At 37.7% G+C, this 18,098-nt stretch overlaps 1 protein-coding gene across 1 annotated transcript in view; it reads left to right on the top strand.

Annotated features, from left to right (window-relative positions):
• The window catches only part of FIG4 (FIG4 phosphoinositide 5-phosphatase), a 73,737-nt gene extending 57,742 nt beyond the window's left edge, over window positions 1-15,995 (top strand). Inside the window, exon 23 of the mRNA XM_009564870.2 lies at window positions 12,717-15,995. Coding sequence (XP_009563165.1) covers window positions 12,717-12,894 — 178 coding nt within the window. The 3' untranslated portion in view covers window positions 12,895-15,995. The remainder of the gene's footprint in view (window positions 1-12,716) is intronic.
• Window positions 15,996-18,098: the final 2,103 nt, after the last annotated feature.

Below are 18,098 nucleotides of genomic sequence, written 5' to 3' on the forward strand. Positions count from 1 at the left end.
CCTCTCACTACAAGAAAGATGTTGAGGCTCTGGAGCGTGTCCAGAGAAGAGCAATGAAGCTGGTGAAGGGGCTGGAGAACAAGTCTTACGAGATGCGGCTGAGGGAACTGGGGTTGTTTAGCCTTGAGAAGAGGAGGCTGAGGGGAGATCTTACTGCTCTCCACAACAACCTGAAAGGAGGTTGTAGAGAGGCAGGTGCTGGCCTCTCTACAGGTGATAGGACAAGGGGGAATGGCCTTAAACTGTACCAGGGGAGATTCAGACTGGACATCAGGAAAAAAGTTTTCACAGAAAGGGTCATCGGGCACTGGCAGAGGCTGCCCAGGGAGGTGATTGAGTCACCATCCCTGGAGGTATTTAAAAGATGGGTAGATGAGGTGCTCAGGGATATGGTTTAGTGGCAGATAGGAACGCTTGGACTCGATGATCTAAGAGGTCTTTTCCAACCTGGTGATTCTATGATTCTATAACCCAGTGCCACCAGTACAGGTTAGCAGTTGACAGGCTGGAAGACAACTCTGAGGAGAAGGACTTGGGAGTTCTGGTAGACAACGAGTTGACAATGAGCCAGCAATATGCCCTCATGGCTAAGAATGCCAGTGGTATCCTGGGTTGCATTAAGAAGTGTGTGGCCAGCAGGGTGACAGAGGTTATCCTCCCCATCTACTCTGCCCAACTGAGGCCCCATATCTGGAGTACCGTGTCCAGTTCTGGGCTTCCCTGCTCCAGAAAAACAAGGAACTGCAGGAGAGAGTCTACTCGAGGGCCATGAAGATGATCAGGGGACTGGAGCTTCTTTTATGAGGAGAGACTGACTGGGCTCGGTCTGTTTAGCCAGGAAAAGAGAAGACTGAGATGGGATCAGTCAATGCTTACAAATATCTAAAGGGCAAGTGTCAAGATGGTGAAGCCAGATTCTTCTCAGTGATGCTCAGTGACAGGACAAGGAGCAACAAGAGCAAACTGGAGCACAAGAAGTTCCACCTCAACATGAGGAAAAACTTCTTTACTCTCACTATGCATGGTTCATCATTAATAAGCTTACACTTTGTAAGTGAACATACCTCTTTATAGTAAAATATATCTGATGGGTGTTAAAATAGTAAGTTAGGTTGGCAAACTGTAAAACTGTTTTTAAAAATGAAGGAACAACCTGATTGTGTTGAAGAGAAATGGTTATTAAGAAATTATTTTGTAGTAATAGGAATATTTTTGCTGTGAACAAAGGTGATTCCTTTTGTGTAACTGCAAAATCTCCCAGCGTATTTGACAGTGTAGGAGATAATAATTCCTTTTTTGTCTCCTTAAAATAGAGTAAATTATTTCCCATGCTATGCTGCTGTAAAATGAACGTGTTAAAGAATCTATACACATAATTCTGGTGGGGTTTGGGTAGTCAGGTGTTCATTTTTTTTTTGCTTTCCCAAGTGTAATTTCTATGTGTTTCCGAACAGTGGACTGTAGAAGTCATAAAGCACACAAAAATGTGCTTCTTGTCACTCGTTCTCTTGAAGTCACATGGATCATCTTTCTCTGATGGTTCTATCAAGCGTGCTCTTCTGGGCAGATCTGAGAGGAAACAGGGTATTTTGTAGTTGTTTGGGGTTTTTTTCTAAAAGTCCATCTTTTTACATACAGCTTAAAATTTTTCTTCAGCTTTTGTTCTGCAACTTTTAAAAAAAATGTTTAAATACTATTTGGATGGAGACGGATTGTTCTTTCAAGAAAAGTCATAAATATAGCCATTCTTTAAAGGCATTCTGAAACAAGGAAGCTTTCTTATACTGAATGTGAATTGCTGCCCTGAAGCAGGAATTTCCTTGGAGAACATAATTTTTTAGAGATAAAGTGGCATGGATGTACAATTCTCAAGATAAGGTTGAGAGAGTGGATTTTCAGTAGCCTCAGCTGAGGCACATCTTGCACTTGTTGGACTAAATATTTCTTTGTTTTTCAAGGAGCACTTCAAGAAATTGAAAAAAATTACAGTAACTTGTATTGATTTGATGTTAGGTGCATTTTAAATTGGAAAAAAAAAACCCCTGGCAAATTTGATTCTCCGGTAGTGCCTTCTAAATACAAATGCAATTAAGCCCAAGTCCTTTTCATAGTAAAATGAAGTACTCAGTCTTAAACTTTGGTTTCATCTCAGCAGTGAGATGTTATTTAGGCTTAGGTTAGTTGCTGTCTTTTCCACTCTTTTCAAGAAAATATTTTTTAATATCCTTTTTTTGATCTTTAAAAAGACCCTCACACCCTTAAACCTTCTGGCCATTTTTATCAAATACATAAAGCCAATACAAATAGAAATGTATCTTGTTTTTACAGTGTCAATTAAGTGGTATTTATGGACTGGAACATGCATTGTAGAAATATTGAAGAGAAGCTTTTGGTTTACATTTAGAAACTCTTTAGTATAGATTAGAAGCAAAAAAGATATACTTGAGTAGGGACTACAGTGATGCAGTGAAATAAAACTGAAGAGGAATGGAGAATGTGGAAGGATATTGAAGTTTCTCTTTTTGTTCATCGAAATTAGATGAAGGAAAGAAAGGGTAGAATTTTAGCTATGGCTAAGTACAGCTTAACAGGGCTGGACTGCTTTTAGCACAGTCTATTATCACATATGTGAACAGAGACTTGGAGTACTGTAGTATAATTACTGTTGACTGACACAGCGCACCTATTCATAGTTCCCTAGTACTCATTGTGGTGTGATATAAATAGTACTGTAGAAAATCATACTCTCAATCACTTTCCAAATGTACTTCTTACATTTATCTAGGAGTACAAGAAATTTTTATTCCCTCCCAAACAGGGAATTGAGTGTTTTGGTTCACTGCAGCACTAATGAACAGTGTGGAATATGAACAGTGTGGAAATGCTCTAATGCTCTTATAACAAAGAGGAGCTGGTTGCATAGATCAAGGTACAAGCTGTCTTCCATGGCTGTGCCCCTTATGGGCGACATACATATAGCAACAATGCTTTTGCACCAACTTTAAGTCATCTGTAGGTATCTACTCTCCTGTCTGGTTTTGCAGAGCACTGATGATGCTCAGGCAGGAGGATGCTTGTTCTCCTTAACTATGTCCTCCTTAAATATTAAAAAAAGATCTCTCATCTTCAGAGATATAGCATGTAGTCCCTGTTTTCAAAAGTTTCCTTGCTGTTAAGTGTGTAATTTATGGTTTTTTTACTAAAGACTACCTAGATTCTGCTTGTCACCCATGTATTGATCAAACATGACTCTAATTAAATAGGAACTATCTACAAGTTAGCAGCTAAGTATGTACAAGTATATGGCCTTTTTTACTGTTTGTTTCTGTGTATATGCATGTTATACACATTATTTTCTCAACAAGATAAAAGCAATGAAGCAAATTTCAATGAACATGGAGCACTTTTATTTTTCATTTTTGTTAATTAAGTGCTCTACTGGAATCTGTTTAATCTGTAATATCACTTTAATGTATAAAGGCAAAAATAGAGGAGTACATTTTCTAATTTTAATTAGTGTTTTACAACCCTACTTACTTTTGCAAGCTGTTACCTCAGTTTAGAGCAGTTCTCTTGCTCCTCCAGTACTACCACATGACTTTGTTAGTATAAGGACAATTTCCAAGCTATCTTGGATTCTCAAGCGTGTTGATACTTTCACAGTACAGTGGTTTTTCAAATATGCTTCAAATATGCCCCCCAGTATGTTGCTTTGATCAGCAGGTTGGATAGACTAAAATGAAAGCATTTATTCACAGAATAAGGAATTGTCACTAGTATTCATAGAAAATACAGGTGAAAAAAAAAATTGTTTACGTTCTGTCATCTGTTTACACTAAGCCCAAATCACAAAGGTGTCTTATCTAGTTCCTATCTTCTGATAAGGTGGCCGTCAAGGTTTCCTTTTTATAAAAACAAACCAACACAACATATTCTGCACTTCAATAGAGCACCTTCTTGCTAGACAACTCTTCATCAGAGCATCTATTCTTTAGCCAAGTTTTTTATTCTTAGTCACCCAGAAGGGGCTGAATAGATGCTGTGTTTTTACCTACAGCTCATTTTATTTCTTCCTGTTCTTGGAAATAGGATAGCTATGCTTCTTAATTAAAACAAGCACTGCTTCAGCAACTCCTTTGAGATGCAGATATTTGTGTTAAATTGGGAGTCATCTACCTTACTTCCTTCCTTAACTAAGAACTCTTTGCCTCTATGATAGATGAAATTCTTTCCTGTTTAGTGGTTATTTTGATTCATTTTACTTTGAAATGTCCTGTGGTGGATCTCATATTCTTTAACAGCAGTATATTAAGAAGCATATATGATCTAAATCTCTCTATACCTCTAAATAATATAAAATTATGTAGTTCACTATTAGCTTTCAATTCGGAACAGAGATGAGGATAACTAACCACTTTGGTTTAACTGAGCCAACATGCATCCAACAGCTTTGATTTCTCTTGTTCATTTGCCTCACATGTATTCACTGTTCTGGTATCCTAAAATTAGCTTTAAGAATTAATCTTCCTCTCTTAACTTGAGTCTTTCCTCTCTTTGATGCTCAGTATTTTAAGCAAAGTGCTTCTGTGATTCCACAGCATTTATTGCCTCTGAGAATTCTCTTGAAATTTACTGATGAGCTGTTTATACAATACATGGATTTTGTCTTCTGTCTCCAGATGAAAGATTGTCCTTCATTGGGATTCTGAATGGCTTTAGCACTGTCTATGCGCTCGTCTTTTGTGAAATGGGCTGACAAAACTGACTGCTGCTGAGAGTATCTTCATTTTATATTCTGTGGAAGTGGTTTTAAAGTCATAGAATCATAGAATAGTTTGAGTCGGAAGGGACCTTAAAGATCATCTAGTTCCAACCCCCCTGCCATGGGCAGGGACGTCCCACTAAATCAGGCTGTCCAAGGCCCCATCCAAACTGGCCTTGCCCTCATTGTGGGCACTTTCCCTGAAAGTACTTGGTACTTCATGTCGGTAAGAAAAGACAAAAGAATATCAGGAACCAGCACCAGATGAAAGGCTTCGAGGGGACCTTATAGTGACCTTCCAGTACCTGAAGGGGCTGCAGGAAAACTGGGGAGGGACTGTTCATAAAGGCTTGTTGTGATAGGACATGGGGCAGTGGGTATAAACTGGAGAGGGGCAGATTTAGACTGGACATTAGGAAGAACTTCTTCACCATGAGAATGGTGACAGGTTGCCAAGGGAGGTTGTGGATACCCCATCCCTGGAGGTGTTCAAGGCCAAGTTGGATGGGGCCTTGGGCATCCTGATCTGGTGGGAGGCTCCCTGGCAGGGGAGTTGGAACTGGATGGGCTTTAAGGTCCCTTCCAACCCAAACTACTCTATGATTCTATGAATCACTGTCATTTTGGGCTTGAATGCTCTGTTCATTTTTAGTCATGCGTATCAAAAAAATAGTACTGGGAAGGATCTGAGGAAAAGCAATTGTATGACGAGTTGTAGGACTCGCCAGAAAAAAGACTGGCTGAGGGCTGAAGGAAATATAAATAAATCCATGTTGTAATAGTTTATAAAATGCTCTACTGAAGTTTGACAGGTGAAATGGTTTGGTGTCATGGTTTAAGTCACAGCATGACCAGATTTGATGGGAGAAGTTAACAAAATATCTGAGCCAATTCTAACAGTTCACTGCTACCAAGAGGGGGGAGGTCCTGCTCTTTCCCTCCATCCTTCACACATGTTTTCAGTTACTCGTGCAAGCTTTGCTACATCTTACAGTGCTCTGTAAATCACTTCACCTCATCAGTCTGCAGCAAACTAATTCAGAGAAAAAAAAATAGTTTCCTAATCGATTAATGATATTATTTAGACCAGTGAAGGTTCCAGGTATCACCAGGGCCAGGATAGAAGAGACAGAGCCACAGTGTCAAACACAGCAGAACTTTCTTACGTGGCTGGTGCCAATTTGTTAGATTGGCTCAATCATCTTGTGTAGCATTATGACAGATCAAGGAACAGGGCATGAGCTTTTTCCAGGTGTCTTGGGAAAATGGTTTAAACTCGTTGTGATTTAGATCCCTGTGTATGTAGGAAGAATTATCTTATTCATCTGTTCTGTCAATATTGAGCTCTGAGCTTTTCAGATGAAAAAGCTCATGTGCCTAGCATTTTTGGTAGAGTTGTCAACTGAGATGCTGAATATTATTTCAACAATAAAACTTCTAGTGTTTTGTGCCTCATACTGATTTAGATAATAATTGTAATTTGTTAATGTCTGTTTCAATTTTTTTAAAAATGCGTTTTTAGTATCTCAGTGTTTGCACTCTGGGTCCTCCGTATTTCCTCCATATCTAAACTGAAACCTGAATAAAAATCTATATGTCAAATCTCATATCATCCTTTTTTTTAACCTGAAAAAATATTTTAAGCTATAAGACAATAGTTCAGTACAGTTCTGACTTGATAGGGACCTTTGTTTTATTGCAACACAGATTAAAAATTTAGTTTGTCTGTATCTGCTGTCCACTTGGTTTAGCATTTTTGTACATCATGTATTAAAAGGATGATGCAGTAGTCTAACAAGGCTAGAAAAAGCATTTTGAGTTTTGTAACTTTTCATAGGTCCTTTTTTATTCTTTAATATGACAAAATACATTGTTCTGTTATTAAATTTGCCTTTTTCCAGATTTTAAATATAGAACTACTGTACCTTTTAGTGTAGTGATCAGTTAAAATTTTATTTCAGAAGTTGTGTGGCTTGAAGCTTTTTTTAGTTTTATTTTATTTGGGGGTAAACGGTCTGGTGGTTCTCACTTTTCTGTATGAAGTCTCCTTTTGATCCTAATGTCAGCACCATTGAAATCATAACCTCTGAAAGTGTGACTAACAAATTCCTGTGAAATATGACAGTAAGCCTAGTTATTTCTGCATTGTCCATTATGGTTTTATGGAAACTGGGATTTTGTAGTGTTAGTCTCTAGCAAATAAAATCCCAGAAATTACTAAAGATGTGCCACAGTCCATCTACTTTTAAGCTTTTTAGTGAAAATTCTCAGGACTTTTCTTCAACCTGTGCCTCTGTCTTCTCTGTGAAGTGCTACATTTCTGTTTATCAGTTTAAGAGAACTGTCTTCCTCAGGTAATCCTGTTTGAAAATTTGAGTCTATGCTTTTCCTTTCCATAAAGCCACACAATATTCCTATCTGGGCGATTTTTGTGGATTCTTTTGCTGCTTGTTTTGTTTTGTCCTGTACTACCCCTCAGTTCCTTTGTGTGTTCGATGTCTGTTTTCATTTAGTTTGTGATCAGCATAAATCATCCCTACTTAAAAGATTCACCTTTCCTGAGATCACATTTCTGTATCAGATGTTCTGACCTTCTCTCATATTCCTTCTGTCTGCACTAGAGCAAAGCTGCTTCCAATTTGGAGCGTAAAATGCTCATTTGAATATATACCTGTGTAAGGAGAGTCTCTTCTTTCTCTGACCTTTGAAACTGAGAATGCTGTTGGAATTTCAGGCAATTGTTGTGGGACCTGGATGCAGTCCAGGTTTTGCTGCTCATCAGTTCTGTAAGATGCAAGTTACACTATTATTGAACAGAGAAAATTTCCTGGGTTTCAGTCCTCTCCGCTCACAAACAATGTGACTGAAACTTTGTTGTATGGAGATGTTGGTGTCTAAGAAAGGAACATTCTGTTGAAAACATTTTCAACAGCACAGGAAGCAATTTAAAGGGATGCCATTTATGAGGTGAGAAAAATCTAAACAAGACTTCTGGATTTGCTGGAGTTTTATACATCGGATATATTTGCTTATGATTCAAATAAGGCCATGCAGTACATTTTATCTCCTTTAGATATATTTGAGAGGTTTGAGGAGGTCTGTTCCGTGTTGAATCAAATGTGGTAGCTTTCTGGCAACTGCCACATTTTTAAGAGTTAAACGCATCGCTCTGCACTTTTCCTTCAAAGTATGGTTCATCCTCATTGTCGCTAAAGATTTTAGCTGTATCTTCTTTTACTGTCCAGGCAATGCTACTCTTGGTGAAACCATAACACCGTGATGCCTGCTCATAAGTGAACGAAAATAATTGCTCTTTGCATGTCAAAGGGTGCTGTCCTCATGACATGGTGTTCATGTTCCTATCTATGTAATTTCCATTGGGAGGCCCTAGACCTGCAGGTCTCTAAGGAGATCAGATAGCCGAGTCATAAACAATGTGTTCTCCTTCATGACTCTATTAAACTTATTAAGTAGATTAGATTTTTACATGAATAGTGTTAGAAGAATGACTCTAATTAAATGACTGGATAATACAAGCACTCTACAAATAGTTACAGCTTAATACAGGGTTATTAATCAAAATTGGCATGCATGAACATGTGGTTCTTTCAATATATTTTTATCATGTTGAAGCAAGTAGGTGGAAAATTGAGATTTAGTTACTAAATACTCAGAATGAAATACACTCTGCTGTCCCAGCTTCTTTTGTGCCTAAGGAAATGACTTTTCACTCATTAGTGCTTCAGAAATGTCATGTCTTTAGAAACAAATCAATAAATAGAGTGTTATGGCTTTGTTTTGTTCTTTTACTCGATTGTTCGCTTGCCAGTGGACTAGACAGGCCAGCTACATTAGAGTAAGTGACGTCTTTCAGTGTTAGACTGGTAAGTTAGTGCACTGTGCTGGTGCCAAATACCATTTCAGAGTCTCAGCTTGAATGTTTTAAACTAGATAAATATGAATCTCCAGCAGACAGGAGTGCTTTGAAAGCAATCTACTTTTAAGGCATCTACGTATAAAGTTAGATAGACTAACGGTTGGTACCAGTTCTGAAAACCTCCACCCTGAGGTTTTGTAATAAATTAGAAGTGGTGGTGAGAAGAAACTGTCACTCCATTGGGAAAAAAATAGAAAGAAAAGGTTACTATGATAGAATTTCCATTGTATTATTCATACGGTTTACCAACAAAAACTAAAATAGAATGCTGATTTGGTGAAAGCTTAATATCAGAGGTTCAACTCTTCAGAAGATCTTTGACTCTTTTGAAATTGGAGTTGTTTGTTTGAGAAAAGCATAAAAACAGCAAGCTTTTTGGGAATTTTATTCTAATCATACAAACTGGTAACTCACTTACATTTTTAGTATTTGTTTACATTCCACTGTAGTGCCACAGAATTCTAAGACTAACAGGAATTGTTAATACAATATAAAATAAGGAAAAATAGATATATATATATATATATTGTATGCAGTAAGGCTTTTGCAAACTCTTTAGCTTTACATTTTTTTTAGCTCTAGAATGGCCAAATTTTTCTATGACATAACCTTGCATACTTTGTCTACATCCTGGTAAGATGTAACTTGGTTTTAAGAATGCAGACAAACTCTGTGGGTGACCAGTGATTTTATTGTCTCAAATTCAATAGTAGACCTATACTAGTAATGTCACTGCAATCAAAGTATAATCAACTGAATGTATTGCTATGGAAAAATACAAATTTAAATATGAAACTGAAACATATTACTTTATTATGGAAACCATTTTATTTTGTGTACCATTTTCCAGCTGTAGTGCATTAGGCATACTATACTACATGACGCATTGCAGTCATTTTATGAGACTAACGAACCATCACACGATGAAACATCCAAAACCCAACATATTTTAATAAAATAAAAGGCTACAAAAGAAGAGAGCAAATGTTTTGCAGTTTTGATAGAGACCTGATTTAGAAATGGTGTCAAGCATTAGTTTGTGTTCATAGTGCAGCTAGAAGATTATTACTGTATTTCATTTGTAGGTCTTTGCCATTGTTTGAGTGTTCCAGTTCTTCCGTGTAATTTCCCTTTAAAATATGAGATTATACACTTGAAAATAACTTTGTGTCTCTTGAAGAGCACCCAGATAGTGAGTCATGACTGTGGCTTCTGTGGAATATGGCAACAATGCTAATCTCTGAATTTTCATTGCATTTGGGCTGGTCAGTGTTCACTTTTGGAAATACTGAGCTTTGACAGTAAATTGCTGCTGTAATTTCTTACCTGAAAAGTTTTGAGCCCCAAAATATGTGTGTATGCTAATACAATATTTAACAATAGCATTCTGAATGCTTGTTTCAGATACTGACACTGTCTACTCTTCCAACATGCTATATATAAAGTATTTAGAAAATTTCTTTTCAGTAGCTAAAATAGTAGATGACATGGAAAAACTAGTTATTAAACACGGTTTGATGCTCACTGCATTATGAGAGGATGGAGTAGACCTTGGAACTCCGCTTTAATGGCAAGGTGACAGGGTTAATCAGAAAATAACTGGTGTGTGAGGAAAGATGAAATACGTTTGGTTGTGTGATAGCAATGTGAAGGAGACAAATGGGGAATGATATTCACCATTTCTCCCAATGTAAGAATTATGAGCAACCAAGGCCCATGATAACAAATGAACAATGTCACATGAGACACAAACAAGTAATGGAACTTATTCCCACAGGACTTTGTAAGTCTCAGAGACATTAGAAAAACTAGTGAAGATCTATGGAAATCACCTTTCACAAAACAGTAGCCCTGTTTCAAGCTTTGTTTCAGGTAGATCCTAAATCCTGGTTGCTGAAATCCGGGAGGATGTACTGCAGAAGGGATTATTCAGTGCCTGTTCTGTTTTAATAATCTGTCTGCAAACTTTGCTGATAGTTGCTCCATGAGGCAGCCTGCTGGGCCCCATGGAATTTTAGGTCCCTCTTTAAGTAATTATGTGATGTAGAAAAGTGTTCGGTGTACGTCATGATAGGGAAGTGAGTCTTCCAGAATCAAAATCTTTGTGTTGTATACCTGGGCAGCTTTGCTTATATAGAGTATTAATAAAGCAGCGGTATTTTAATAGCTATCTACAAAGTAAATTAGCTTTTTCAGCTGAAATATGAACTAAAAAATATATGAAAATGATGATTTAGATAATTATTTTTAAAAATTATATTATTATTATTTTCATAACTGAGAAATAATTTATTTCTCCTCTTTGGCATTTATAGATACAGTTAATCCACTGTTCTAGGTAATCATAGTTCTGTCTTTTTTTGTTTCTTGGAATTAATTTCAAACTTTGATTTCCTTTAAATCCAATGGTATTGTCAGAAAGAAAAGTTACTGCATAGGTTTGCATATGGCATTGTACTAGTCATTTAGTCATTGAATGTCCTGTTGTGGAATCCAAACTGATCTGCTGTCACACAGATAAGACATCTGTGCTGTCCAACTCTGGGAATATTTTATAAAGTAACTACTAAAATATTGCTGGGAAATATACATAGTGCATTTAAGAATACAGCTTTCACAAGAGCTGAAGTGCTTGAAAATGGAAATTACTTATGACACAGATACTTTTAGTGTTTGTTTATTTATTATGTATTGAGTATAAATAGTTCTGTTGCTGCCTTGGAGTCGGTTGTGGAGGACACATTGCTACTGAAGGGTTTGGCTTACAACTGTAAATGAAAAACTGAAAGAGACCTGTAGGTCATCTGATCCCCTGCTCACAGGAGGACCAAATCAGATGAGGTTGCCCAGGGCTACATACACTTGACTGTTGAATATCCTTAGGTGGAAAGGTTCCACAGCCTCTCTGAGCAGCAACAGTGATTAACAGCCCCCTCAGTGGGGGAAAAAAGTTCCCTTGCATCTAATCAGAATATCCCAGGTTGCAGTTTGCATTCCCTTTTGAAATCTGATGTCTTTTCATCAGATACTCCAAGCAGCATCTGGCTCCACACAGATGCCCTCCCACTAGGAAGATGCAGATAGCAATAAGGTCCCCTTTAGCTTCTCTTCTCCGGGCTGGACAAACCCAGCGCTTGCAGTCTCTCATTGTATGCTGTCTACTCCAGCTCTCTAATGATTTTGGTGACCTTGCTGAACTTGGACAATTATTTCATTGTCTGTCTTGTACTGGAGACCCCAAAGGTGGGCACAGTGCTCCAGGTACTCTCTCAAGCCCGGAACAGAGGGAAACAATCACTTCCCTTGACCTGCTGGCTATGCAGTTTTCAAGAGTTACAGTTAAAATTCCAGCTTCTACCTTATGAGTCTGACAATACTGCTTAGAAAAGGTCTGACAAGCTCAGGTTATTGTAAACTTTCGAACTTTGTGTTTCTCATGAGTAAGTTTAAGTATCAGGATTCAAATATGATGTTTATTGTACAATTGTACTATTTTTAAAAAATACTGTCAATTAACTGCCCCAGTGTACAGAGTACTGTTGCTGGTAATGAGTTGTCCATTTCCTGATAATTAGATGGAAATTTCTTATCTGGTAAATCCTTTCTGTATGTTGGTTCAGACTATAATTACTTGCTTGTTATAATTACTACTAAGTGGATAGTTCAATAAAGTTCTCCTGTTATCTGCTATGATGTGTGGCACAGATCTCTTTCAGCTTGGGTACTTACTGACCGTAGCAGATCTGAAGAAGGGTGAAGAAATGAGGACAGAGTGGAGGGAAGTGAGAAAGTATTCTGTAATGTGATTAGTGACAACTTACCTAATTACCCTACTTGGAAAGCTGGGTCTTATCAGGTCTGCAGTCATGATAAAAATCTAGGTAAATGAATTATCTAGTGAGGAGTTGCCCTTTCATTGACTCTCATGTGTATTTCAATGAAAAGAAATACACTTCTCTGACTGTGGAAAACTTTTACCTAAAGTCACAAATATTCTGTGTGCTTGTTTTTTTGCAGAATACCCATCTCCTCCTTTTCTCAAGACAATATTTATGAAGTCCAGCCTCCCAGAGCTGACAGGAAATCAATAGAGATATTTCATGCACACATTCAGGCTGGAAAAGGAAACATGCAGCCCCTGGGAAAGGACGACTTCCTCATGTACAGAGAGTACATTCGAAACAGATACCTGTAAATACAAGCCTGATTCTCCTGCTTGGTCGTAAAAATAATACTAGAAAGGAAAACTAGTTTGGTATTTTGCAGTAATAAATTAATTATTTACCATTTTTATTTATTCTGCTTTACTATTACACACCTACAGTATTGTACTTTACAGGAGAAACGTGATTTAATATCTATTCTTCAGCTGAAAGAGAAATTGTATCTTAAGAGAGTAGGGGAATAATCAGAGCACCTACAGTCACTGAAGAGTATGTTGCAATTTATAGTAAAGAAAATACTGTATCTTTAAGTTTTATATTTATTTCTTACATTCTTATGTTTGCTAGTAAAGTTGAAGTGATTTGTACATAACAATCAGAAGATAGTACTTTTCTTTCTCTTTGTTCCATGACAGCAAACAATCTTTTTTTACAACAGAATGTTTTCTGGTATTTCTTGAGATTTTTTTTAGCAAAGTGAGTGTTAAAATGATGACCTGTTTTACTGCTTTCTTAAGCAAAAGTGAAAATTTGCTTATTTCAAAGTCAAAATTTACATCTCAGCTAACAAACTTTGTAACCCTAATTTGTGTCAAAACTAATCTCAGTGGTGCTCATTGCCACAGAGTCTGTGCCATATATAGGGTGAAAAGGCTTTTGACTAATTGTCATGGGCTTCTAGTAGGAATCTGAGGTGAACCACTCGCTGACTGCACTGCTAATGAGTGAATGCTCTCCGTTTTACCTGGCTTAGACTCTTCCAAGGATACAAAACCATCCTGTCGTTTTCCTGTATAAGAGGCAATATTGTTTTTGCTGCGTACTCCTTCCATAACTGTAATTGTGTTCCTGTGAGATGCTTTCGGATTCAAGCCTCCATCCTCCCAAGAAATCTGTATCAGTAACTGAGGTTTGGAGACTGGATCAGTGGGGGTGGTCATGCAAGAGGAAGCAATAGTTAGTCAAGGTAGGGTCAGGCAAGGCTGAACATCATGCCCAGTGCTAGGGTAAGATTTGGAGAGACAGCAGGTATCTAAAATGGGTTGTTTAATTTGGGCTTATGATTATAACACTTCTTAAATTTTAAACAAAAAGGAAAAAAAAAATTGAAAGAAAAAGGGAAAAACCCCCTGTTTGCATTTACAAGTTAAAATTCCCAAGACTTTTCTAGCTGTTTGACTTGAAGAATACTGACAGTATTGGCAGCATCCTTGACAAACCACATTATTCTGCAAGCTAGTACAGACCATATTTCAAGATTTTCTGGTGTAACTGAATAACCATTTCAGGGATGTCAGCCCTGAACTTGATGTAGAAGACATGTTTCTGTTTGTAGTAAATTGCTTGTAGACAGCTATTGCGGATTCTTGGCTGTATGCTGCAAAGGTATTCTGAATATGTTTCCTTATTTTATGAAGTTAATTGCATTTTCGTCAGTAATTCAATGAAAGAAAAGATGGGGTGATAAAGGGAAAAGATACAAATTCCATGTGATAGAAGCCTCTGTGTTTCAGGGAGTGACTGGTATGTAGTCAGTGAGGTACCTCAAGCTACTGAAATATTTTGGTGTCCATTCTCTTTTGTTAATTGATTAATACTGTTTTGATAGAAATGAATGTATTTTAGGAGATGCAAGAATGAAATGTCACTTTAGATAATGCTTCATTGCAACTGTCAATTTTTTTTCTCTGGAAAAAAACTGTACCAAATTCTTTTGTCCCAACATGGAAAACAACTTGAAGGAATAAATTCTTGCTTTGGAAAAATGTAGAGCTGGAGACTTTATCCTGATAAGGCAAACAAATGTTTTTCTTGCAACACTTCCAACTATTTCAAAAAATGTTTTCTAGACTATTGCAATCCTTACACTTTTGTTGTTCATAGGTACTCGTAATTCATAAAAGTTCCTCTTGAAAGTGTACCATTTGTCCATAGATAAGGCAAAAGATGATACCTCCTTCAACATCTAATGCTGTTGCAAAATACTCAACTGTAATAATTTTACAGCTCTAAAAGAAAATATGTTCACACTTCGACAATTCAAACACACTTAAGGAAGAGAGGATTAAATGGTTTTGGTTTTATGAAGTTTTGAGATATGAATGACATCTCAGTCCATTCTCTGTAATATAATATCAGACTTTCCAGTGTCTCTCTAAATGTGTGCCATGACGGTGCTGTCACAGCATCCTCTTGAATCTTTTAGTATGTATAACTAGTGCTTGTTTCTTCTAGCCTGTTTGTAGAGGTTTAAGCCATGTGCATTACTTCATAGGCTTTGGTATTAATATTCAGGTGATGGCTTGTGTGATTTACCATCCACTCTTAGCAGCTGCTAAGAATACTTCAGGGTCCTAAAGTCAACTGTGTCCTAGGTTTGTTTTAGAAAAGAAAGCCATGCACAAGCCAAGACTCCCAGATTAACACTGCCTGAATGATAAACCATGAACAGTGTGAACAGATCTGCTGCCTACTGTATGTAAAGGGTTAATTTAGAAAGAAAATACACTCATCACCCATATAACAAGTTGAGTTGTACAACGGGCTCCAGAGACGCTTTCTCTGCGTCTACCTATTTTATTCTGTTCTTGTGTTAGTAAGGTTCACTTCTGAACTGTGTTAGAAGTTCTGAATAGATGCATACATTTGCCTTTCAGAAGCTGAGAAAAAAGTGGGTAAAATGAGCATAGACACAGAAAGAACAGGCTGTGTTGGCTCTGAAGACCGACATGGTGTTCTTTTTGAGTATTAAGTGCTAGTGATCATCTCTAGCATTAAACTATATGGACAAAAACCAAGCCACATGGGAGGTGGCAGAGGGAACTGGAATTGTTTAGCCTAGAGCAAAGGCTGGTTGGGAGACCTTACCACTGTCCACAACTACCTGAAAGGAGGTTGTAGTGAGGTGGGTGTTGGTCTCTTCTCCCAAGTAACAACTGATAGAACGAGAGGAAATAGCCTCAAGTTGCACCAGGGGAGGTTCAGATTAGATAGCAGGAAAAATTTCTTCACCAAAAGGGTTATCAGGCATTGGAACAGGCTGCCCAGGGAAGCAGTTGAGTCCCCATTCCTGGAGGTGTTTAAAAGACGGGTAGATGAAGCGCTCAGGGATATGGTTTAGTAGTGGACAGGTACAGTTGAACTCTTATCTCAAACGTCTTTTCCAACCAAATGAATCTATGATTCTAAATAAACTATTTATGAGAATTGTCTTGGGTTTCCTCCAAAATTTATTTCGCTTGTTCCAGCATGTTTGAAGGTTACATTGAAATACAATACTAAAATATACACCTGGAGAATAATAACCTTGTTCTTCTCCTGTAGATTCAGGTGGCACAGACATCTGATTAGAGCTCCATCATTTCTGAGCCAGTAGTTCTTTGATGCCAGTCCAACAGCTTAAGCTCTGCTCTATGACCTGCTCCAGATTGATACTTGAACTCTTAGGAGCAGTTATCCCCAAACACTTTCACTGGTAGTTTCTCTTCTTTATGAGTTTGCTTCTGCTGACAGTCCTCTGATTTTTTTTTTATTTCATTTCCTCACTCTCATTCCTTTCCAGAAAGACTCAGATGTGACCTTGAAATAGGTTGTTTTTAATGTGCACGCAGCTGCAGCTACCAGAGGAGAGAGACAGTGAAAGAGCTTTACATAGTTCTGGGATGACATTTGTGGTAGCCCTTTGTTTTGGTGTTGAGTTTTTGAGATTTTTTGCATAGGATACCAGGAAGGCTCTGCTGGCTTTTACAGAGCCAGGCCAGCCTTCAACAAAGCATATGGCCCTTCAAATAGTCATGTTTTACAGTATAAGTAAATACCAGCTTCACTTGGCAGATTATTTCATTCTCCATAGGAGTTTCACTCTATCAGTACTCCCTGAATTAATTACACATACAAGTACAGTTCACTGAAGATAAAACAGTGCATATGGCATATTTTTCCATTTGCTGCATAGATTGAATCAGATTGATCACGTGGAGTCTGATGTGGAAAAGATATAATGTGCTTGGCTCCAAATGCCTCCCTCTGTCTTCTGTATATTTAAAAAATCTAATTAAAGTTGTCACTTTTGGTGGTGATTTAAAAGCCATATGGAAATAGTGCAATACATTACAAAGTATTCATGAAAAAAAAAATCATACAATGAAATTGCAGCCCTTGCAAATATTGATATTCAGCAGTTCCCTACAGGATTTCTTAAATATATATGCTACAAAGGAAACCATTACAGCTGCTGATCTGTCTACCAGAATCAAGCAAAAGGGTGCGGAGAAAAGGCATGAATAACAGCGTTTAGCATTACTGTATATTTCAGGAGGAGCAATACAGGTGTTTTTTGCCTTATCTGAACCAAAGTTTGAATATAACACTCAAATTCCATTCTTTTGAATATATTAATCTGTGAAGAATAAAGATTATAATAAATGTAGGGCAGGCACGCAGCGTATAACGAACCATATTTTCCCATCCCAGGTGTAGTTGTGCTGCTGGCGCTAAAGCCTTGTGTGCTTTTTAGGCATTACAGTAGCTGTAGAGAATGCATTTGTTGCCATCTTCCCATTTTTAGCACACAGCACATACAAGATGGTGTGCACACCGCAACCTCCAAATCCCCTCAACAACTGTTTTATTTTGTATTCCCTGTCAGCTCAGGTACTCCTTTTTTTTGTAAGGGTTACCTTTTGTTATCCTGTTTTCCTTCTTTTTCTTCTGATTTTTTTTTGTTAATTTATTTTTTTGATTTCCTGCCTCACCTGTGGTTCAGAATCCCTTTTCTTACCCAGAACTGTGCCGCAAGTTGCAGTTTTCCCACTGTATCCATCTCCTTTTGGAACTTTTACTTCTTGCAGGAAAACTGTTGGTTTTATCCTTCTGTTGAGAAACCTTAATGCTTTCCTCAACAACCCATATGTCACCTTTTTAAATGCAGGCTATGCCATCATCTGCCCTGCCTGATTTCCTACCTCCCGTGGTGGCGACAGACGGGTCTATTGTCTCTCTTGGGTTCTCTGTGTCTTAGTAACATGTTCTTGAGAAGTGCTCTGCTCGGGTACAGGTTGTTAGTGCTTGAACAAATTGTAGACATCACTTAAAATCTTTTCCTCTAGAGAAAGTCAAGCACTGGCCTGATTAAGAACGTAAGGGAGCTTTTAAAGTGATCTCCTTTGATTGTCTCTAGTCTTGCTACAGCAGCACTCTGCATCCTACTGCATGGAGTTGTCTAAGAGGAAGGGAG

This window comes from Cuculus canorus, chromosome 3 (genome assembly GCF_017976375.1).
Source record: "Cuculus canorus isolate bCucCan1 chromosome 3, bCucCan1.pri, whole genome shotgun sequence".
Taxonomy (NCBI): domain Eukaryota; kingdom Metazoa; phylum Chordata; class Aves; order Cuculiformes; family Cuculidae; genus Cuculus; species Cuculus canorus.